At 33.7% G+C, this 25,734-nt stretch overlaps 1 protein-coding gene across 1 annotated transcript; it reads left to right on the top strand.

Annotated features, from left to right (window-relative positions):
- Positions 1-7,145: 7,145 nt before the first annotated feature.
- On the top strand, positions 7,146-24,147 carry LOC143917051 (uncharacterized). Its single transcript, XM_077438438.1, has 10 exons — positions 7,146-7,249; positions 10,309-10,778; positions 18,657-19,006; positions 19,778-19,953; positions 20,138-20,438; positions 22,148-22,351; positions 22,436-22,593; positions 22,664-22,794; positions 22,872-23,072; positions 23,145-24,147. Exons 2-10 carry the CDS (start codon positions 10,397-10,399, stop codon positions 23,228-23,230), a joined length of 1,989 nt encoding a protein of 662 aa, XP_077294564.1. The 5' UTR covers positions 7,146-7,249; positions 10,309-10,396; the 3' UTR covers positions 23,231-24,147.
- Positions 24,148-25,734: the final 1,587 nt, after the last annotated feature.

The raw sequence follows: 25,734 nt of genomic DNA, 5'->3' as shown, positions 1-25,734 counted from the left end.
CAAAATCAAATAGATTGACAATTTTTTTGCCAATTCGAACATACATTTTCACGTGTCTGTCATATCAATGATGTCAACGAATCGTCGTTGGACACGAACATTGATACCCATTAGTCAGATTATGTATGTATTTATGTGTGTACATCGCTATACCCAAAAACGCCCATAAACAGAAAAAAAATTTGACACAATTTATTAATATTTTTTTTGAATTTTATTTTATTCGGCGTTTTTTCTTTCAAAATGCGTCAATAACCTTATCATACAACTTTTTTCAATTTCACAACATTTTCAATCAATTTCAACGCAAATTTACCGATTTAAGATCTGTTCATACCTATCCAGCACGAACCGGCAGCAGCAGGTATCCTGCAAGTACGAACAGTATTCTTAGGTACATTCTATATGGACTTAGGGCCGGGCCGCACCGTGCGACTTGCGAGCGACTTAGTTGAGGGCGACCAGACCAATGCATGCAGGTAGATGGGACATGCTACACCCGTCAACTTGTTTGTCGCACACATTTCCATAAATTTTTAGTCGTGCAACTAGTCGGCCGACAAAGTTGCACGGTGCGGCTTCCAACTTCCGGGATCCCGGTATTTTCTGGTACCGTGAATCCCGGTGATGAACACTGAATACCGGGATTACGGTGCTGGAAAAATTTCTTTAAAAATATTATCTTTACAAAAATAATAAGGAAAAATCATAAAACAACATTATATAATGAACAATAGTGAGATGAGCAATGACAATCATAGTCCATTTGTTTTCTCTGACCCGTTTTGACGCTGGCTTGCGAAAAATCCTAAATACAATAAACCAGAGGTGGGATTTTTTCTCTTAGAAAAGTCAAAAATATTGTGACCACGATTCTTTCCACACATCTGAACATATTAAGCTGAAAATTTATATGCGTATTCTTTATGTAGAGTTGATAAGGTTTTGGTCATAATTCGTAAACCGGAAGTAGAACTTTTATCTTGTGTAAGTTTCCCAACATTTGTGTTCAATTTGTATCGAAAACGCTCATAGTCGATATGTGTGATTACATAGATAGTCGTGGGTTGGTCACATCCGAATTTTTTTACATAAAATCAATGTAATTGCAGCTTTTATATTAGATGGATTGTTTCCATGAATAATTACCAGACGGTACAAACTACATATTTGTAAAAAAACGAATCAATGAATCAAATTGATGTTTTTACTTTATTTGATTACATTCAAGAATGTTTTTTATTTAATCTTAGAAATCTAGAACCGAAGATTTAAAGAATGCAGCCAAACTCTCAAAACAAGAACGCCAATATGAGGAGTATTTTTTGCGTGAAGTATCAAGAGAGTTTGCAAAATACAATTGAACATTTTTTTTATTATACATTTGATTTCCCGGTGCTAGCACCGGGATCCCGGGATCGGAAATTCCTAGCACCGCAATCCCGGTGCTGAAGTGATCTTCCGGGATTGGAAGCACTAGTATGAACAGACCCTTATTGTTAAAAGAATTTTAGTATACATATATGTAGTTTGCATGACATTGGTATCTGTATGATAATTTAGTATCTGTATGGCAAATCACCTTAGAGATTCAATACTACAACGCATGCATATATAGTTGATCAATTGCCAACGAAGAATAAAAAAACCTGAATTCTTAGATTCATAATTTGTCCTTTTGTTCTTATACTCCTGTTAGGGTTGCCAACAGGTCTCTTTTTAAGAGAACATGTTCTCTTTTTTAACACAATTCTTTTGTTCTCTATCTTTTTTATATTCCATCCAAAATTTCCTCTTTTTCCATTTTGACAATAATTTGGCGCAGGCCGTACTATATTTTCTCTCACGAGATATGACGTGAATGGATAGGCTTTTGCAATATTTGTTCAAAATGCCAATGTAGAAAGAATATTTTCCATGATCAGCGAACAGTGGACTAAATAAAGAAATAAGTTGAAAATGCCCACTGTCCGGGGCATTTTAAGCGTATATAATTACAAAAATCCAATGCACTCAAATAAGTATGGAACGTATGCTTGGAATAACGAGGATAGACATGAAGCGGAACACATGGGTGAGAAGTATGACAAGGGTAGTGGACATAGTGGATAGAGTAAAAAGATTGAAATGGCAATGGGCGGGTCACGTGGCCAGAAGAATGAACGAAAGGTGGACAAAAGAAGTGCTTGAATGGTACCCGAGAGAATGCAAAAGGGTAAAAGGAAGACCGCAGGGAAGATGGGTGGACGAAATTAGGAAAATGTGCGAGGTGAGATGGATGAGAGTTGCGCAAAACAGAGACGATTGGAAGCGTTTTGGAGAGGCCTTCATCCAGCAGTGGATGGCGAATGGCTGTAAATGATGATGATGATATAATTACAAAAATATTTCATCTTTAGAATTTTATAAAGAAATAAAAGAAAATAAGGAACTTTTGCACCAAATTAGCAGTGTACATAGATAAATATAGCAACAGAGATGATGAAATTGAGAGTGAGAATGAAGATGATTAAATTCAACAATTGATTTTTAAGCGCACTTTTCATGTTCCTAACTACATAAGTATGTTCCGGCTATTATGAAAGTGGAATAAGCCATATAAGCCATATAAGCCATATTTGTTTGAGATAATTGAATTCTTGTTCCAGCTCGTTTGAGTGGGTTTCGAGTCAACGCATATAGTTCTTTGTATAACTTTCTATTTCCGTTTTAATTGATGGTATAGATACATGTTGATGAATTTAAATGTTTCTCGCAAACCATGGGGCATTTTTTATTATTCTAAGAGCTTTATTTTGGAATCGTTGTAAGATTTCGACGTTAGAATTACTACTCGTTCCCCATAGTTGGATACCATATGTCCAGACTGGCTTTAAGATTGACTTATATACTAAAATTTTATTCTCTAATGTCAGACTGGATTTTATTCCTATCAACCAGTTCATTTTGTGTAGTCGCTGGGTGAGTTCCAGTCTTTTATTTTTGATGTGATCTTTCCATGTCAGTCTTCTGTCAAGGGTGAAACCCAGGTATTTTGCTGCGGTACTTTCAGTCCGTCGTTTTTCAGTCTGACTACTTGAACAGAGTTGCCAGTGCTAGCCTTCACTCGCCATTTTTTCATCCACTCTTGGAAGAAACAATTGAAGACTAAAAAAAATTCGATTGATGTACCGACAACGCAACGGATTGGCGACAATCGTTGGATCACTCATACTAATACATGATATATTCTCAGTAACTGTGCTTTACGGGGAAGTAAAAATAATAATTCTTTGATTTTTTTTCGATCATAGTGCGTATCTTCGTAAGTCAAAACATCTTATGTTTTGACCTAGTTGATGATCTAATTTTAGGTCAATCTCGAAAATACATTTAAATTGTGCATGTTCTGTTTTAACTTTCAATATTTTATTTTAATTTTAATACAATGATTATAATTTTATTTTGATATTTGAATTTAATTTTAATTTTGATATTTAATTTCAATTTTTATATTTAATTTTTATTTTGATATTTTGTACGCTACTGGTTTAAAAAGTTGGTTTAGTTCGTACACACGATTAAATGATCTCTTTTTTGGTCCATGACACTTGGCAACCCTAACTGCTGTCCCATTTTGTAGTGTTATTAAATAATAAAAAAAATCGTTATAATATTCATAGAGCGCGTGCGCAAAAAATGCATCGCGAATAGCATTTGTATTGCATGTGTTTTGTATCGATTTTAGTCCATAGAAAAAAGGGGTCTTTGAAATTTATTCATGAAGAATTTTTAACCTACGTATAAGAATGTTTCGAAATGTAGTACTCTTTTACTTTTTCTTTTACACTCATTCTCATATAGCGTCTTATTATTTTGGCAGCTGTCACTTTTCGACGACAGTTGACTAGCGATGCACGCCTGTTTCGCTAGACTTGTCACCCCTTCAATTTAATTACAAGTGGGGTGAACTGGGACTCAGCGACAACCAACATTTTAATCGATCGGGCTACGCGTACCAAATGTTTGGGACGAACGCCTGCACCCTGCAACTGTTCAACAGAGCTGCTAAAACATTTTTATCAATGCAAGCTTTTTTTTTTAAATGTGTCGGTTTTGTGTTTGATCCGCACTCGATCGAATTTTTTCTAATACCTTAATATTTATATTTAATTTTTTAATATGAAAAAAAATTAGAAAAACTACCTACGTATATATAAACAATATAGAAATTAATTAATTAAATAAATTTCCTAGAGAAAAAATTGGTAGCGAACAGTATATATAGAAGTTTTTTTCTTTTGTTATTATATTCGTATACGTTTTGTTGGCAGTGGTTCAGCTGTGACGTATATATGTATGTGGAATCGAAACAGTTGGGTCTAAAACACTGCCAACAAAACGTACGAATATAATACAAACATAATAACTAGAGGTAGGATAGCCAAGGGGCCGCTCATTGTTCCATTGTTGTAAATCCTTTGTAAAAAAGGTTCGGCAAACCTTTAACAATGCATTTACAACATTTGAACAATACGCTCTGGGTCCAGGCTTTAATAATAACAGATCAACAAAAAACTTTCAATTGTAGGTAGGTAGTTTTTACCAATTTTTTTCATACTAAACAACTAAATATAAATCTAATATATAATTATGTTTTGTTGGGAATTGGTTGAACTTTTAAAACAAGTAAAAATTTCCATGACGACATGGGGACGGGGACGGGGGATGGGAGGGGTGAAGGCCCGAGGGGTGCCAGGGGTGATGATCCCCGGGGGGGTGCCGGGGGCATTCGCCGGGGGGGGGGGCTTTGTAAACCAAACAGTTTATATGACGATTCGATATATATTTTTTTTCCATTCAAATAAATTTAATTAAAATACAAATGAATATTACAAATACTGAGCGACGCCGGGTAAAACACTAGTTAAATATATTTAAAAGGTATTTGAAAAAAATACGACCACGTGCGGATCGAACACAGAACCGACACATTTCTTCTTTTTTTTAATTAATAGCATAAGGCGTGTATTTAATTGATCAGTAATTAATTCAGCTTTTGATCAACAAAAATAACTAAACTGTCAGTAAATAATTCGAAATTATCGGTGAGTATTCTAAATGATTAGTACGCTGTGATCAGTTATTAAACTAAATAATCAGCTATTAAACCAAAATGATCAGATAATAAAATGAAACGGTCGATGATTTTTATATTTTATTTTTATTTTTTATTTTACATATATACCAGGAAGGCCTTACAGGTAAATCCCAATGCGCCTTCCTGGCCAATTACAAATACAAATGCAGCATTTTTTTATTATAAGTCGTTGAATTGCGAGACACTGAAAAAACTCGCAAATTAACGAGACATCTATGAATTGTACATAAATTTTTATTGTACATCCATCAAATTTCAAATAGTGGTGACATAGTAGGTAGGAAGGATTTTTAGCCAATTTTTTTTTCCGGGAACGGTTTCAACAATGAAATCAGAGAAAATTGGCAAACTCTGATAGGAAACGATCAACCTGGAGTCACAAATCCAGGTCTGACCAACAGCATACTCTGAAAAATTCATTTTTCATTCAGGGATAGAACCCGGCACCTTCTTGACGGTAAGCAGAAGCTTAACTTCCGAGCTATGCTGCTGGCTGTAATATCATTTAAAAAAGATCATTTCATTTTGACAGTCACTTAGCAATATTTTTTTAATAATCTCCCCCCTCCTCGGTCCTCGCCCCTCGTTCCAAGTTTGGTTCAGTCTCACTGTCTCAGTTCTCGCGTGTGACAGTGAGACTGAACAATACCGACCCTAACAATATAATCTTAAATGAATAGGGCCAACCCTAACTTAACCTAACCTAACCTAACCTAACCTAACCCTTAAATAAATAAATGTTGGCTGCTAAGATTAGTTTTTTTTGTGAAAATATTGATGAAATAAAACATATAAAAAATATATTACGATGTGTTTGGATGGATACTACAGTGTGTGGACCACGAGGAGAGTGGGAATGAAGAATAGCGGGGCGACGCGCTAAAACTGTCAAAAATTATAATTTCACTGATAGAAAAACCTTTTTGATCAGTATTTAAATAAAATACTGATCAAAAAGGATTTATTTACTGGACAAAAATGAATAATTTACTGATCGCTTATTATATTCTACTGATCATTTAAGCCAGCAGCACAGCTCGGTTGGTTAGGCTTCTGCCTAGCACCGAGAGGCGCTGGGTTCTATTTTTTTTCTGAGTATATATGTAGTGCTGCTGGTCAGACTTGGATATTTGTGACTCCAGGTCGATCGCTTCCTATTAGAGTTTGCCAATTTTTCTGATTTCATTTTTGAAACGGTTCCCGATTAAATTGGCTAAAAAAATCCTTCCTACCTACTATATTACCACTATTTGAGTATGATTAATCTAATATATAATTTCGAAAGAGACTTTGTATGTAAAAATTTTTGGTTGAATATTGGTTGGGAACTTCGAAAAAAAGTCAAAATTTCCGAGACGACATGGGAAGGGGGTGAAGGCCTGAGGGCGCCGGGGGCGAAGGCTATTAGATACTATTAGATTCCCCATGTTTAAGCTGTTTATATTACAAATACTGAGCGACGCCGGTTAAAACAACTAGTTAAATATATTTAAAAGGTATTTGAAAATCCAGGCTTTGCCTCCAGGGCCCCCGACGCCCAGAGCGCCTCCCGCGCTCCGGGGTCTACGCCTCCGCGCCCCCGTCCGAGACTTCCGGCGCGAATATGAACGTGCGATCCCAGCGCAAATATGAACGTGCTCTCCCCCCCCATCCTCTACTTCCCCATTACCACGCTTCCTGGCGTCTCGATTACTCGGCTGTGATTGGTTCTCCATACTGGTTGATTGTCCAAAACATACAAACATACATAAATATTTAGCGACAGTCGGTTTTTATATATATTATTATTATATGAACTTATGTTAATTCGCGATAAAATAGTTTCCGGTAATTACCGGTAAATTTAAAAATTTACCAGCATTTACCGATGGCGAAATTTTTTCGATTTACCGGTACACCGGTATTGCAATCCCTAACTATGTATACGACAGTCCACGGTCCACCGGTAGACCGCGATCGTCAGATTGGTCTGCCCTGCCCTACAGTTTCCTCTTCCATGCGAGTCAGTGTAATGCGCCTTTTGCGTCGGTCGCTCGCGTTCACGCCGTTCGCCTTTTCGAATCGCGAAAATCAATATAATTGTGTGTGAAACACCCCCTAATATTTGGGGTTAGTAAAATCACCGACACTCTTGAATCCAACCCCCCATTCAAACTTGCACCGCTTGCATAAGCGTATTTTAAATAATGGCGTTCAAAAATTGCAATTGCATTTCCAATGTCGCTAGTGCTGCATGCTATTTTTGACCGTTTAACGATTTTTTTTGTTTACATACATACATATATGGTACAATTCAATCCATACAAAACACGGAAATGGATATATACAATATAGTGTGTTTACACGTTTAGTGACGTACATACATACATATTCTACCCCGATTATTTATTATTCATGTGAATGTTTATTTGGCTTGTATTTTTCGAAGCCTCACGGCTTACACACGTCTGTGGTAATTACACTTTGGCTATTTAAACGGAAATACGTAACATTTTCGACTGAACGTGCGTTAATTCGATTATTTTTAAATATTTATGTATGCATGCTTGAAGCCGTTTGAATACGAAATTCTAAATATAGATAATTTGCATTGCACGTGTGTAATTTAATACTTGGCGATTTATCTTTTTCGCAAGTGCTATTCATGAATATATTTTGCTAACAAGCCTTGAGTTTGCTAACGTGTTGACTTATCTGTCTAAAATAAACGAACTATAAGAGCTATAGTTTGCTTGAACCAATACGAATACTGAATCGCTTTAAAAATAAAAAAATAACGGTAAAAACATTTTTTTTAAATCCGATTAGTATCATAGCAATATGTAAAATATTCTCAGAAACATCTGTGTATTTATCGCCGAAAAAACTGGTTAAACTTGTGATTTCAATAGCAAATGTTGTCATGAATAGACAGTGGAGGGTGATTAGGGCCATATTTAATTTTTAAATGCTTTTTATTATTACCAAATTATGTTCACAATACATCTTATATCTATTTTAATAGCTACTGATCTACTTATCATTGACTATTTTACAATTTTAATTTAATTTTGTTAGTAATCATAGTATTATATGATTCTAATGTTAATGTCATCATAATAGGTAAAAGAGCTCAAAAACCTATTTACAATTCTTATTAGGGCCATATGCTTTTGGGGCGTAATGGCTATTATTGACCTTGTTTTGTATTCAGCACTGTTGGAACGTGTATTGCTATATGTCATTGCCTTAATGACTAGAGGTAGGATAACCAAGGTGCCGTCTTGAAAAAAACAGACCTATAGAGTGCTGCGTATTGTTCATTGCATTGTTAAGGGTTCGCCGAACGTTTTTTTTTTGGACTCTAGCTTTGTAAATAGAGCTAAACCGCCCCAATTCCTGGAAAAAGCACTGTGTCTATCCTATGTCTATTAATGACCATTCGCCCAATAGTTGTCCAGTGGTGTAGTGCTAAATAAAAAAGTACCAGGGTGGTGTTTAATTTTAACGACCCCCCCCCCCCACCGCTTTTTTCGTTACTTAAAAAATATGTATCCTAATATTGGTAGTACAAATATGTATACAAAAATCAAATGCTAATTAATTTAGCTTAGTATTGGCTTATTATTTTTTGCAATATAATATACAGTTCTGAAAATTTTGTTAGATGATTTGATTTCAGCATCATTAAAAGTGTCTATAACTTTTTCAATGGGTTGTTGTTGGGCTGTTTTTAAAGGTGACACGACAACTCGTTCACAGATTTTCCGTAAACCGAGGATGCGCCTCAGGCATGTACACCGATAACAGACGGTCTGTGAAAGAGATGGCTGCATATGTAATTGCATAGTAAACGAGATCTTGGTGAACAGACGGGGTGAGAAAGAGATGGCCGTATACGTAATGCCTGGAGCGCATCCTCGGTTTACAGAAAATCTGTGAACGAGTTGTCAGGTAACCGTTTTTAAAATTTTTTCTGCAATCAAATGGGCATTTGAGTGAGGATACGGTTGTAGTCACCAAATGTCACTTAATGTTTGATATATAAAATTTTATATGAAATATAAGCGAAAATATTTTTTAATTGTACTCGAACAATTTTTATATCAAAGTACCAGGGCGGTGGCCTGGCTCAAAAATAAGTACCAGGGCGGCGACCTGGCACGACTACACCACTGGTCATGACCAGACTTTGATGTTGGCTTAGTGCTCGTCAACTAACAATAGACTACCACTACCGTACAAATCAAGAGAGCAAAAACACATGGTTGACCACAATTGTACATTAACATATGCAATGAGATTTCAAGCATTAGAATTACTAATTTACCGTACAATATTATTTTCTGACCATATTTTTTGTAAATTAGAGTTTAAACCATTTTGTGATCCGAAAGGCTGTTCCTAGTTGACAACCCTATTACAAATGCATACGGTGACCCAAGGCCAGTCTGGTTTTTAGTGCCCCCCATTTTTTTAAACAATTTAATAAAAGGTACATTCAAAAGCACGTTAATATCCGAACGAAAATTTTTTATATAAAGTTATTTTAAAAACATAAAAAAACGCTATTGGGAGGGGGGCACCTGTGTTTTAGCCCTCCCCCCCTCCCCTCCCTAAACAAATTCTGGTTACAGCCGGGGGGGGGGGGGTGTATTGTATTTTTTTTAAATGAGTGTATATGAATTTTAACTATTTCTTTTAATCATCTTTTTTTATTTATATATTTTTATCAACAAAATTAATAGTCAAATAATTTTAATAAGAGATTTGGTTTGTTGGTTTAGTATTTTAGTATTTTAATTTATAATAATACATTAAACAACGGTAATAGTCCCGTTCAAATCTAGGGGGGGCGGCTGAACATCCCAGCCTCCCCCCCCAAATGACGCCCCTGCTTCTCATTATATGACTTTATTCATTAAGATTAATTAAAATTAATCGCCGTACTGCATCGGGCTAGTGCGCCCGCATCCCTAAAATCTAATATCTAATCCAATCCAAATATTTGAAATTAGCAAAATAAATCAACACAATTACTATTGAGTCAAAGTTGTCTAATTTAATCCTGACTCACGATTCACATTTATTATCTTCTTGCTTTGTCACAACTGTTTATCATGAAGCGTTCAACCGTGATTCCGTAAATGTCATCATGGGATTAACAAATGTATTTTTGATTTTTGCAGCATGCGCAAAATGCTCTCATCTGTCGCCAGAGCGTCGGAGGAGGAAGTCCTAATCGAAAGCTAGCCGTCGAACCTTCCAAAGTCGAAGATGCATCAGAAGAGATCGTCCACGCTGAAGAAGAAAGTACCGCACGGTTTCAAGATGCGCAAAACTCCACTTCGCTTCAAAGCCATGTTCGTAATCGTTAGCGTTCTGGTGTTCTTCTGTTTCGTGCATCTGAGAAGTCGCGAGGACAGCTCCATCATCAAACTGAAGTTCTTCAAAGAGAACCACAGGTTTTTGGATGCTGTGAACGCCACCGAGTGCAAACTGCCCAAGTACGATCTGTACGATCTGCAGATAAAGAAATACATCAAAAAACCTGCCACAGCCATCGACTGCGGATACCCACAGCCGTATCTCACCTATTTGGATTGGGACGGAACGCTGTACCTCAACGAATCTGAAGTAGAAATGCAACAATATAAAGGTATATTTAAGTACCTTTTGTATGCTGAACAACCCCGATCGGCGTTTTGCCAAAAAGTCCATGGACATGAAAAACGCCGATAGGTGTTGTGTTTTAAGCATGTACAAAATCAACAAGAATACTACCCGCTAAGCCTTTCCAGGTAGCATTGAAAAAAATGCATCGAACATTGGTCGTATAATCCGTGTCATTTATTTGTCATCGTTTATAAAGACTGGTTTACATCGGAATTTATGAATTTGTACCCATAGCAGAATTTCCCGATGGAAATCCCTAACTGCTGAGTATTTTAGATTGTGGCTTGGAATTTAGATTGTGAGCATTACATTTTAACAACAATGAAGAAGATGGAACTATTTTTTGAAACCAGTTTTACCCGGCTTCGCTCAGTATTTGTAATATAAACAGCTTAAACATGGCAAATCTAATAGTAAATATTCGTTTGTTTTTTTATTGAATTTATTTGAATCGAAAAAAATATATATCGAATCAACCAAATGAATTGTCGTGATAGAAACTTTTTTTTGTTTTCGAAATTCTCAACCAAAGATACAAACAAAGTCACTTTCGAAATTATATATTAGATTGTTGCAAGATATATTAGAGAGTCTAAACACACCTTTACAAAACTTGAAATTCTCGGCGGTAGTTATCTAGGGTTTGTTTGGATTAGCAACAATTTTTATACCTCCTTTCCATTGGACTAGCTTTATTACCCGGCTTCGCTCGGTATTTGTAATATAAACCGCTTAAACATGACTAATCTAATAGTAAACATTTTATATAAATTTATTTGAATACTCATTTGTTATTTTTATTAAATTGACAGTCACGAACAAACAAACATATATAGTTAGTCTCTTATAAAAAATTATATGTACACCCCCTTGGGTCTGCGCCCCCTATTGTTCCGCCCTCGGTGTCTGCTCCCCCTAGGGCTTCGCCCTTGGCGCCTACGCAACCGGGAACTTCGAATCCTTTGGATTGGAAAAAAGCGAATTATCTGTTCGATGACGTCAGAACAACAGACTATTGACGAAAAATACGTAGGTACATACATACATATGAACGAACTTTAGTGTTTTATATGTAATATTTAATTGGAAATGTTGGTGAAATTTTCAGCGTAGCGGGCTTTCGACAGAAATGACATCAGCACTCTAAGGGTTAACAAATAGTAGTGTAACATGGAGATTGGATGATCAGTACTCGTCGACTAATGGGTAACCAGCACTCATCGTCCAATCAGTCATCGTAACTCAACGTCATGTGATCAAACAGAGCTCAACAGCCAATGAAATCTCGCGTCTAATCGACCATTAGCTCTTGTTGCGTTGGGTATACGTTTAGTATAAAATATTAGCGAATTGATCAGTTTTATTTGCTCTGTGTATTAGAATCAACATCGCGAACAGATAGGTGTGGGAGCATGCTCCCTGGGTCACATCTTATAATCAATCTTTGACCCATCTTTACCAAACCGATTTTCTCGCAATTTTGGACATTTATTTTACATAGATACATATATATTATTTACATAAATATTGCAGCAATTTTTATTGCATAGATCGCTGTATTTCGACAGACTGAAGAACACGAAATTAACAATTAATTAATCCATAGAGAAATCTATGGATTTAGACTTGTACATAATTTCTTACATATTGTACATAAATCATATTCAGCTATTTGTGACATATGATGGTTTTTGGCAATTTTGATGGTGGAACCGTTTCAACAATGAAATCAGATTGGCAAACTCTGGTAGGAAACGCTCGACTTGGAGTCACAAATATCCAAGTGTGGCCAGCAGTATTAAAGTTTAGCATGGTATCGAACCCGGTTACCTATCGATGCTAAACATGAACGCAACCACCGAGCTATAGTACTTTATTTATGTTATACTAGTGGTTTTACCCGGCTTCTCTCGGTATTAGTTATGTATATAAACGCCTCGGGTTCATTAGAAACCAATATATCTATTTCTGAATCATTTGTTTCCCTTCACCGTAGAAAAACTTGAGAGTCAACTTCGATAATATTGATAACATTACTCTTCTTAAAACAATCACTTCAACATGATGCCACTATTATCAGATAATTGCGAAATTTTGCAGTGGGAAGGATATTAATTAATTTAAAGTGTTCTTGTTAAGTAGTTTTTAAACTTAATCAACATAAAGGTTGTACACACATAGTACATACTTTGTTCGATTTCTCAACATTCGTTTTCCTGAGTGTTCGTACATTAATCAAGCAGACTTATCTTCAATGATTTAAATATTCACACACTTTTTTGTCAATTACAATCAGTTGACTGATCTGAAGCCACAAGTTGTCACAACCATAACTGAAGCTGAAACGAAAACCTTGACGCCTAATTATCGACTTATTATATAGTCCGTAACTCAACGTGACATTGTAATTCTATGCGAATTACTAATTCGCATAGAAAACCAGGGCTGCTCAATAGTTGAAATATACCAATCCCCAAATTATCATATTTAAAAATATGTGTACTCTAGTACTAGATAGATTGATTCAATTTTGTATTTAAATAAATCTGTTACTTCAATCTATTCAATTATTTTTTGGCCTAAAAAATTAAATATATTTAATTTAATATTTATATTTAAAAAAATGGTAAAAACAACCTACCTTCTTACATATAAACAATATAAAACACCGATAGAAAAATTAATTAATTAATTAAATAAATTGTCAATAGATGGCGGAAAATATCTGCCAAGAGGAAAAATTTGTAGGAAATAGTATATGTATATATAAGTTTTTTATTTTGTTATTGTATGCTTATATACGTTTTGGCAGTGGACAGAATAGCGATATTATATATATAAAAAATAAATACTCGTATGGATATTCTGTCTGATTTCCAGAATTGAATCAGCAGTCCATGACGCGCGTCACAATTGAAAATCAATTGTGCAAATAAAATTGGCATCGCTCTAGTTATCGGCATATATTAATAATGTGATCTTTGGGAAGGTCCTTGGAGTTGATACCAGGGCTATGGATTCGTGGTTTTTTGGTTGGAGTCGGAGTCGTTAGTAAAAATTTGAGCGACTCCGGCTTCAATTTTGCGTTTAAATCGCATGTAAGCGATTTCTCCAGGGGTATTAAGAATTAAGAAATATATATTTTACATTTTTACCAACATTTGGATTTGATATCCTACACTCTTCCGATCGTTTTGAAACTTTGCCATTTTTTTAACAATGCCATAGCCCTGGTTGATACACGAATCTGGTTTTGATTCCTTATTATTTTTTTAAACTAGTCAACCGTTTATCACTTTATCTACATAATATGTTAACCATTTATATATATGTATGTAAATATATATATATATATATATATATATATATATATATATATATATACATATATATAAATATACATACATACATACATATGTATTTACCACAAGAGGAAATACCCATGAACTCTACATAGATATGTGTATCAAAATTTGTATTTTCCTTATCTCTAATGGTCATGATTTCATATCAACGAAATGCCATTATTTTACAATTTGAAATACTCAAACGGAATACAAATAATATCATTGAACTATCTAATAGTAAATCAACCATTTGTAAATTACATTTGGGAAAAAATACATATAATTTGTGAGTTTTTTTTACTTTTTAATGAATGTTAAACATTTTAGTATTTTCAGTGGACTATTTTGTTGTAATTTTAGTCATTCAATGCTATCGAATTTTTGTTACAATATTCCGACTAAAATTTAATATGGGTTATATTTGAATTTGATTTCAAAATTGAAAAAAATCACCTTTCATATTTTTAGAATTCTTTTCTTCTGATGGAAAAATTATTTTAGTTGATTATAAATAACCTATAGCTATAGTTTTAATTTCCTCGATTTATCAGTTGAGCTATATTTTGAAAAAAAATTGCCTTTTTTTTTCAATATGGTGCAATTTTCAAAAGGTGTTTGTGAAAGAGTTCAAAAGTGTAATAAACCCAAAAAAAACCAAAGTCTGGTTCTTTATGTAATAAATAATATTTCGAGTCCTTGAAAGATCTGCTACTTACTACCAACAATTTATATTGTCCTACAAAGCTAGAGAGCAAAAAAAAACAGGTTGACCATATAAATTGATAATAGGCAACCTTTTTCCTGGGATATTTCCCTTTTTCTTGAGATATTTGGGAACCCGATCTTTAGTCATTAGCAAAAGCTCGCAATAAATTGTCCAACTAACAAACCGTTTTTTCTGTGAACCATTTAGGGCGAAATCACACAGCGGTGAATGTGGCACGTGGTTTTTTTTAGATACTTTTAAACATGTGAAAAATAAGATGCATGCCATTTAGTGCCGTGCTGGGCATTCATGGAACGCCCGGCACTACCCGCCCCACAATGACCCTTTGGGCCTTTTTCGGTCAAATTGTATGCCTGTATTTATCCTTGCTTGACATTGATCGATAACGGTGTATCCCATATTTGAAGAAATGTAGGAGACCACCCACGGCGAGGAGCCATGCACACGATGTGCCGTTCATCGCTGTGTGTTTTCGTCCTTAATATAACATTTCTCTGGCAGCAGGTATCCTGCAACTACGGACAGTGTTCTTTGTGCGTTCCATATGTACGCATTGAATTCATACGCTTCCATATAGAATGTATCAAAGAATACTGTCCGTACTTGCAGGATACCTGCTGCTGCCGGTTCGTGTTGGATAGGTATGAACAGACCTTAATAGAAGTGGTTTTAGGCGTCAGATTGTTGTCAAGTGACGATTGTCCTCAGACAATCCTAAATAATTTTAGCATCAGTCGTATTTGATGCTTGCTGCTGCTGCTGGACTTATGTATGTCCGATAAAAACTTCTCCATTTGTTTATATGTACTACTCGCAAGATGGGCAAGCATCGGTAAAAATTGCACAATGCATTCAAAAACACACAATAAACAACATGGAATACATTTTTATAAGTAAATTGATCCGATTGTATTCCGTGCGTTGTAGCATATTTATAGAACGTACCGCGTAATATTGACAACAACTATTTATTCGTAAGGGCCCTTCTATTATTATTAAATTTCTCAGCCTGCTGCTGCCGGTTCGTGCTGGATAGGTATGAATAGACCCTTATTGTTAAAAGAATTTTAGTATAGTATGTTAACTGAAAAATATAATCCCTTTTTTATTTAACCGCTTAGACGCCCAGCCGACGCGCTGGGCGTACAATTGATACGGATGTTTGCGCCTTAAGGCGCTTTGGGCAGCTAAGCGGTTAAATGATGATATATAAATTTATGTATGTGTATTTCATGGGATCATTTTGTATTAAATGCGGATTTAAAAATAAACATAGTTCAATGTGAAATGGTAGCAAAATCGTCGTTTAAAATTTTAAAATGTGGCAATATACCACTGGCTTGACAACGTCTGACACTCGGTGTTTGCGAATTGACATTCGCGGAAGGCCTCAAGCTTAGGGCATTGCACTTTCATAAGTCACTGAGTCAGCTAACGAATTCCCAACGGAATTCATACCTTTAGATAACTTTGTAAAATCGTAGTTATCGGATTGAATAAATATTCAATTATATGTATGTTTGTTACAGTAAATACGTTTATTCAGTAAATATATACATAATATGTATGCCCTAACCAGTCGATGCAGATATGTACATAGAGATTTGAATAATTTGTAAACTTTGACTAATATGTATATCTACACATTTTCATATATATTTTTAATAAAAGTAAAAAAAAGTAAGCATAAACGAAAACGTGTGAATTATAATGAAAATATTCAATAGTGGATGTGTGTGTGCTCACTAGTCATATTTATCTTTATGTACTGCATAAAGGTGACCTATTCCAAAACACACAAGCTTTTTTTACAATGAGATAGTATGTAAAATCAAATAAAAAGGAAGGGAATGTCATGAATGATGATCGGAATGTTTTTCCGCCATAATTAATCATAAATATTCATTTATATATATATATATATATGTATGTATGTAATAGGTATAATATATGTACACACATATCGTATGTATTTATAGATATTTAAAAAATATATCCTAAAATTTTTACATCCACTAAATTTCAAATACGTGTACCAAATGTGATAGCGTTGAAATTTGCATATATTTTTATTTTATTTTACATAGATATATGTATACCAGGAAGGCCTAACAGGTAGACCCCAATGCGCCTTTCTAGACAATTAATTACAAACATAGCAGCATTTTTATTACATAAACCGCTGTATTTCGAGAGGCTGGAAAATAAGAAATTAACACTGAATGAATCCATAGAGACATTTATGGATTTAGACTTGTACATATTTTTTTACATATTGTACATAAATCATATTCAGATATGTGTGACATAGTAGGATGATTTTTGCCAAATATCCAAGTCTGACCAGCAGTATTAACGATTAGCAGAGGAACGAACCCTGTAACCTCTCGGTGCTTAACATAAACGCAACCACCGAGCCATACTGCTGGCTAATATATGTACAAACATATTTTATGTATTTATATATGAATAAATTTCCTAAAATATTTAAATCCACTAAATTTCAAATACGTGTACCAAATGTGATAACCCTGAAATTTGCATACATGTATGTATGTGTTTATGAATATTTGGTTACTAAATTATTGCATGTTTGTTATATAAAATAAGAAAAAACATAAATTCATTATTACATTATGATGTACATAGTATTTATACATTATTTAATGTTTGGTTATTAAAATTCTTAGTTAATAGAAGTTTTAAAAATTTATAAGTTTCCTACCGACTCATGATCGTAACAATAAAAATACTATAGCATATTATCTATTTGTACATTATTTATTTTATCATTGCACTACAGATACCTAAATATGTCACAGAGAAATTATATTTCAAGTGAAAATATATTTTCAGGGGTGGTTTTATTAATTTAAGATTAGATTGTTATGGTTGGTATTATTTAAGGGTTAGCATAGGTTAGGTTAAGTAAGGGTTGGCCCTATTCATTTAAGATTGGGTTGTTAGGGTTAAATTTATAGAGTTAAACGTTGAAAATTCATTGTTTGATACATTTTCACTGCTTGAATTGAAAATATATTTTCACTTGAAATATGCTTTCACTGTAACATATGTACATATATATATGATATTTAGTATCTACATATCTAATATATAATTTCGAAAGAGACTTTGTATGTATGTATGTTTGTTTGTTTGGTTCGTAAAATCCGTGACGTTCAATTTAATAAAAACAAATGAATACTCAAATAAATTTAAATAAAATAATACTATTCTAATAAAAAAACTATTAGATGTTTAAGAGGTTTATATTACAAATACCGAGCGAAGCCGGGTAAAAACACTAATGTACTATATAAATGTGAAAGTTTGTTTTTTTAGATAGCAAATCTACAGTTTTAAGCTTTGAACCAAAACCAACTTTGCTAACTATCTTATGGTATAGTAACTTATGTAGATTGCCGGCTACAAAATTTCCGTTTTTCATTTATGTTTTTCAACTTTCACCCGTTAGAGATGTTCAAGGCAATCTAGCTAGTGAAAAATAAAAAGTAAACGAGTCATAAATAAAAACGCATATGCATTCTATGGCAGTAGCTCTCAATTATTGTATACATTATTTAAAAGTATTGCTTCTTCAGAGAAAAACATGTGAAATTTACTCTCTAGTAATGAATTTCCATCGTTCTGAAACACGCATATTGTCAAGTCAGAAAATAAACTGTGGGTCGTTAAGTTGATGCAGTCTTCTTTTGAATTTTTCTCTCAAATAAGATGTGAACAAGCAAAACTTACATATATTCAATATCTATTGTAATTCTTTCAGATCTAAAGTGCACATATGAATCAATCGTCATCGATAAGAACACCGACTATAAAGTCATATACAATAATACAACATGGATATATCAATTTCCTCTGCACATTGACGATCAGGTCATACGAGTCAAGTGCTATGACGGTGACCTTAACTTCTACAATATGATTCACTCGCAAATATTGAAACCGAAGGAAGAAATAGTTGCAAAAAATAATAAAATCCCATCGCATAGACCCAGTGTTCTGATATTTACTATCGACTCCATGTCGAGGGGAAATTTTATACGTTGTCTACCAAAAACATACGAGTATTTAGTCGGAAAACACAAAATGCATGTGTTCAAGGGACTTAATAAGGTAATTATCTATTATTATCGTACTTGAATTGAAATGAAATGACTTTTGAAACAACATTTGTGTATTTAAATTTTTTATCAAACATGTTTTTACTCTACTTTGTTAGTCCTATTGAATATCCTATCTTAGTATTGGTTATCAATACGACATCAATTTTTAAATTGACCGGAGGTGGTACCTCCCCTTATAAGAGTCTTCTTTTTTTAAGTTTTTGGAATCAATTATGTATCTTCTAAGCCGCTCAACAGATCAGACTGAAACCTTTTTACATGTAATAGTTTTTAAAAATTTTTAACACAACCGAAAGTAGTACTTTTACTGTAGATAATCGAAGTTTTTGGATTCTTCTTCGAAACCTTTCAATGTATTGAACTGAAATTTCATATCTAAAAATTTTAGCTTAGTACCAAGTAATATATAAAATTTAGTTAAGTTCTGTCAACCGGAAGTGGTAGTTTACTCTTGTTCAATTTTTCTACCACTACTTTTCGACCCTTTTGTGCTCTTCACGAGAAAGTTCAAGTACAATTCTTGTATCAATGTAATGAAAAAAAACAACATCAAATTTAATAAGTTGGATTTTTTCCTCTTAAAAAAGTCAAAAATGTTGTGACTACACGATTTTCTCCGCACTAATGAACGTATCGAACTGAAAATTTATATTTGTACTCTTTATGTACTAACTAAGAGCTAAAAATCAATTCGCCGAGTCATTGAAAGTCTAAACAAAGATTTTATTTTCTACGTTTTTATCATATTTATACGTTACAGGTAGCTGACAATACATTTCCGAATATGATGGCCCTATTGGCAGGTTTCATGGGTTATCCAAGAATCGATATGCCTCACATGCCTGTTTGGACTATAAAATTAAATTCGACTTTGAAAAAGTTCGATGACATGCCAATTGTATGGAAAACTTTCAGAGATGCCGGATACTTAACAATGTAATATATTTAAATACAATTGATTTTATTTCACAATTCAATCGTATAATATTATTTTTACTTCATCTATGTATGAATGCAGTAACAATATATGTAGTTTTGTGACCATACTAAAATTCAAACTCGATATTTTGACTGATTCGAGCTCAGAATCGATCACTTATTACGTTTTCATTTTTTGTAGGTACGCCGAGGAATATTTGGATGCTATCTTCAGTCTGTTGGAGCCGGGATTTCTCAACGATCCCGTTGATTATTATTACAGATCGACATACGTCAGCCTCAAGGAGACGTTGTCGAATATAGAACACAATAAGCTCAAATTCTGGGATAGATCTAAGTGGAGATATTGCTTGGCCAACGAACCCTCTTATAAATACATGCTAAACTATACTGAAGAATTCTTGACTGAGATGGCAGATTTGAGATATTTCGCGCTCAGCTTCTTTGTGGAAATGAGTCATGAATATTTAAATGATGTTAAGGTAATTTTTTAAGTTATTTTAGATATACATACATATGTTTTATATGTAGTTCTTTTATATTGGATCGGCTAAATCATAATTCTTTATACATACACATGGTGGTGAGCAAACAATTAAACGATAAGTATCATTTTAATTGAATACTTTTGGATGTGAATATTCACTAGTTACATAAAAGCAAACTACATAATATAGATTTATACCACAAAGTTATTTTTTGAAGATTATACCACTCAATGAGTTTGAGCATTAGAAAAAACGATCCAAGGTCTTTACTATTGTTGAAGATGACTTTGTTTATAAATAGTTAATTTAGGTTCAAATGTCATTTGATATTAAAATCAATTTAATTTTTATTTGTATATGTTTATAATCGGTGTCCGTGACGAGACAGAATGTTAAATTACAGAAAACGCAAATATTGGAAAGCAAAGATCGAAAATCGAAAGATCTTAAGTCGAAAGATAAAAAAAAAATGGTGCATGGTAACCGGTACATACTCACGTATATACTCGCTTAATTTGCGCGAGAAGGATACAACAGGAACAAGAGGAACAGGCTTTTCCTCTCGTATTAATGTGCGCGCGCAGAATACGGGAGGAAAAGCGTGTTCCTCTTGTTCCTGTTGTATCCTGCTCGCGCAAATTAAGTGAGTATGTACCGTTTACCATGCACCATTTTTTTTTTTTTGATCTTTCGACTTAAGATCTTTCGATTTTCGATCTTTGCCTTCCGATATTTGTGTTTTCTGTAATATAACATTCTGTCTCGTCACGTAGACCCGTTTATAATATATATTATTTAATATATAAAAAGATTTAAGCAGTGCTAGCATAGATGTAGAATAGCCTAGATATGCCATTACATACAAATTTCGTTGGAGATCTTGTCGCCACTATCTGACGGGTGCGGGGGGTTTAACTAGCGGGGAAGTGGTGAAAAAAAAGGAAGGAACGCAAAAAACGCAGTGGTCAGCAACCAGTTTATGTACATATGTATGTTCATGCACTGAAGTTTTATTTTATCTATAACTTTATTTTATTGGACACTCCACGTGACTGTAAACCAAACTAATAAAGTCATATTAAGAAAAAAATATTTAGCTATACACACTATATTAAACTACAAATGTATGTTACTATAATAAAACCATCATTAACTATTACAATATTTAAACATTAGTAACTTCCACAAGGATCAATTTTAAAGCTTACACTTTAATATTTAGTTCATTGTTTGTAGTTTTAAACTTAATGTCGATTTCTGAATTTCCTTCAGTGCCAACAGTGGCAGAGGTTGTCGACCGCTGTTCCATCAGTGCATATAACACTACATACATCGCGCCGATATTTCATTATATGTTAAAATACTACTATAATTGAAGACAATATATGTATATTAATTGTTACATACATATGTATGATATGTGATGCCATCCGCCTTTTTATGTTTTCTTGAGTAATTGTAACACAATTTCACTGAACACGTTGGCATTTTCGAAAAATGTCAATCGACCTTCCTACTTAGAAGCTAACTATGTAGCTAGCTGAGAGAAAGTATGCATCCTCTGTACTTTTTTTTGTGTGTGCATCCTCCAACAGGGTGACCGGCTTAGAGCGTCAGGGTCTATCTATGTATTCTATATCTATGCGTGCTAGTGAATAAAATTTGTAATTAAATACGATATTATATATGTATAAACATTTCAGAATATGGATTTGGATGTAGTACAGTTTTTTGAAAGGATGTTTGACAAAGATTTGTTTAAAAATACAATTATACTAGTTATGGGAGATCATGGTCATAGATTTGACGGCATAAGAAGCACTTACATTGGAAGAATCGAAGAAAGGATGCCATTTTTAGGAATTCTTCTTCCAGAAACGTTGCAGAAATCTCATCCACATTTACAGGTAGACTTACATACAGAAAGTACTTTTTATAATATAAGTGGTACCGTTGGTGTTGAACTTATCCTAAACTACACTTATTTTTAGTCAGGACTTGCTTCTCATACTGAAAGACTTTTAAGTTGGTATGACATTCATGAAACGCTCGTAGATATATCACTGGATGATCTCGGTGAAAAATCTGCAAACATACGGCCTAAAGCCATTGGAAAATCAATATTCCGTCCATTTAACGACAATCGCACGTTAGTAATTGCCTACTATACACGCAACATACGTCATACGAATATTAATTATTTAAAAATGACCTTTCAGATGTACACAAATTGGAATACTACCTGAATACTGTATGTGTGATAGAGAAGCTCAAATATCGCTCGACTCGGAAAAAGCTATCACATCAGCTAATATTATAATGCAAAATCTCAATAGTTTATTAGAAGACGGTAGTAGCACTTTGTAACTTATATATTTACATATACTTCAAGATTATAATATAATAATAAATATATATTTTTTACAGCACCCAATTATATAAAGACTGGAGAGAGTCGGACATGCGCTCCGTTATTATTGAATAAAATTTTATCAGCCACTGCGTCTATGAAGAGTTTTTCGCTATCATCATCATTGGTTGTGAGAGTTATCTTCGAAGTGTTACCAAGTATGGGGTTGTTTGAAGCTGCCGTAGAATACGGTCCAGTGACAGATCCTCGCCTCTTCGGTATGTTTCAGTTTATCTCGATTCAATATCTAATTTATTTACTGAATTATATGTGTAATTGTTGTTTTACAGGTGATATTAATAGGATCAATAAATATGGGGATCAACCGTCGTGTATATCACACGATATACTTAGACTTTATTGTTATTGCATTTGAAATTTACACGCTCAGATCAAAAAGAACTCTTCAAGAGTGTTATCTAATTTATCGAGGCTGTGATTACTTCATGTAATTTAAAACCTATAAAAATACATATTGTTTTTTTTTTATATTTATTTTAATATTTTGTTTAAATCAAGGTTGTGGCTATTTGCAGGTACTGTATCAGCGAATTGTCGGCTATTTGCAGGTACTATATCTGTGAATTATTAGATATTTGCAGGTACTGTATCTGCGAATTATTGGCTATTTGCAGGTACTATATCTGCGACAGGCGCAAAGCCTTCTGCGCATGCGCGTGAACTTATAATCCGATTATAATTTCTTACATTTAATTTATGCTAGACTTGTTTAATCAATCGTTCATTATACATGAGGCAAATAAATTTCGCACGTTAGTATAATAGATTTATATCATTTAGCTATGTAGTTCGCGGCTTGTACTTGTATGTAGGTATTATACGTTGTATATGATCATAATTTTCTAAAAATTAATAATATTAACTAATTTGGATTATATTTTTTACTCTACGTCACTTTACGAGTTGGAACTAAATTTTAAGAGGCTTTAAACAAAATTTAAACAGTAAACACGCTGACAGTGACAGTTCACGCGCATGCGCAGAAGGCTTTGCGCCTGTCGCAGATATAGTACCTGCAAATAGCCAATAATTTGCAGATATAGTACCTGCAAACAGCCAATAATTCGCAGATAAAGTACCTGCAAATAGCCACAACCTTAAATCAAAATTATATTCAATGTCTTTTATTTTTAAACTTGCTATTCAGCTCCAGTCATTCGCTTTAAATTGTTTATATTATGTATGTATAATATTAAATAATATTGGTACTTTTGTCTTATCATAAAAACTTTGTTGATTGTGGTCCATAAAAACGATAAAAAATATTCTCTTAAAAAGTCTATCATTATATTATATTTTACTCTCCTTATATTGAAAGAATTATATATATATATATATTTCTTAAGATTTATATAGTGAAAATAACAAATGTTTACTTTTTTGTTCGGATGTTTCTATCTGATGTAATAATTGTGCTAAAGTTTTATAGTCAATATTACACTATTGTGATAATCGAATTTATGTAATCTGTCCTTTCTAAAAGTAAATAAATTTTATATATGTACATATTATTTGTGCAGAAAACTTTGCATAGGAAGATAAACGCATACTTTCTTGAATGCGTTTGTATGTATTAGTTAATTTCAATTTCAGTCAGCTCAAAGTTACTTTACGCAGTGATATTAAATAGTACATAATATTAAAATTAGTTTTGTAAACCAAAATTTATATTATTGTTATGAAATGACAAAATACCTAGTGTTCAACTTGTAAATTCGGTAAAAGTCTGAATTCTCGATAGGACGGAGACCGCTAGGTCGGAAGGGAGACTCGGTCGACCCGTTACTTCCTGTGATTGGCTACTATTTGCGATGCCAATAGTATTGCCGTGCCCTGAATCAACTCGACTTTCACCTGATGAAATACTCCACATATTGCGGATGGAATATACACGCATTCGTTTGTGGTTCAATACAAATATGCATCTAAATATGAATCAAAACGGGTACGCGTTGTGCCAATCTTTCTTTTTACACGCATCCACAGATTTTCCACATTTTGCGTATGTATTTCGCTATCATTTGGACCCACGAAGTTATCCTGGCGAACCACTAACACCGGAATTCGGAATATTTCCGTACGCTTCCCAACCGTCCGAAATTATATGCAGTATATGTCGGAGTATTTCATTAGGTAAAAGCCGAGTTAATTCAGGGCACGGCAATACTATTGGCGTCGCAAAGAGTAGCCAATCACAGGAAGGAACGGGTCGACCGAGCCTCCCTTCCGACCTAGCGGTCTCTGCCCCTGTCGAAAATTCAGATTTTTACCGTAAATTCTTACTACTTAAGAATAATTATAATATTACATAAAACGAGAAAAATTCTTGTTTACATATGTTATATTATAATTTATAGACTATATGAATTCAGTTTTGAATAATAGCTCCAACTCTTATGAGTAATTGTTCGACATTCTCAGTTTCACTCGGTATCTTTTTTTTGTACAATACACACATAATAGTCGGCAATTTCTTAAAATGTCATAAAATTTTAGTTAATTTTATACATATTTTACAAAAAGAAAACTCATTAAGTTGGGGATGTCAAAAAATACTCATGAGGATTAAGTTCATTAGGCAAAACTACTCCATTTATACAGTTCAAAAGCCAAATAGTGTACCTAACTAGAAAAAAAATCTTATTTTATTGACAGTCGTTAATATACTGAACAACTATCTGATTGCAATTAATAATTTATTAAAATCTTTACTGTTTGGCTTTTGAAGTCCATATATTATACATAAATGTGTATTAATCGGATTTGCATATATACATTGTCCATAAATAGAATGAAAATGTAATTTGTCTTTCCGTTACTAACGGACAAGCTCATTATTAGTACTTTTTACACCAGACT

This window comes from Arctopsyche grandis, chromosome 9 (genome assembly GCF_051622035.1).
Source record: "Arctopsyche grandis isolate Sample6627 chromosome 9, ASM5162203v2, whole genome shotgun sequence".
NCBI classification, from domain to species: Eukaryota; Metazoa; Arthropoda; class Insecta; order Trichoptera; family Hydropsychidae; genus Arctopsyche; species Arctopsyche grandis.
This window is presented reverse-complemented; position numbering and strand designations above follow the sequence as displayed.

Bases quoted from the DNA above. Each gene is read 5' to 3' on its own strand.
- LOC143917051 (XM_077438438.1), top strand. From the start codon at position 10,397: ATGCATCAGAAGAGATCGTCCACGCTGAAGAAGAAAGTACCGCACGGT. The intron at 19,007-19,777 runs GTAATTATCTAT...TATACGTTACAG, and splicing joins TGTTCAAGGGACTTAATAAG to GTAGCTGACAATACATTTCC. The intron at 22,594-22,663 runs GTTAGTAATTGC...ATGACCTTTCAG, and splicing joins CCATTTAACGACAATCGCAC to ATGTACACAAATTGGAATAC.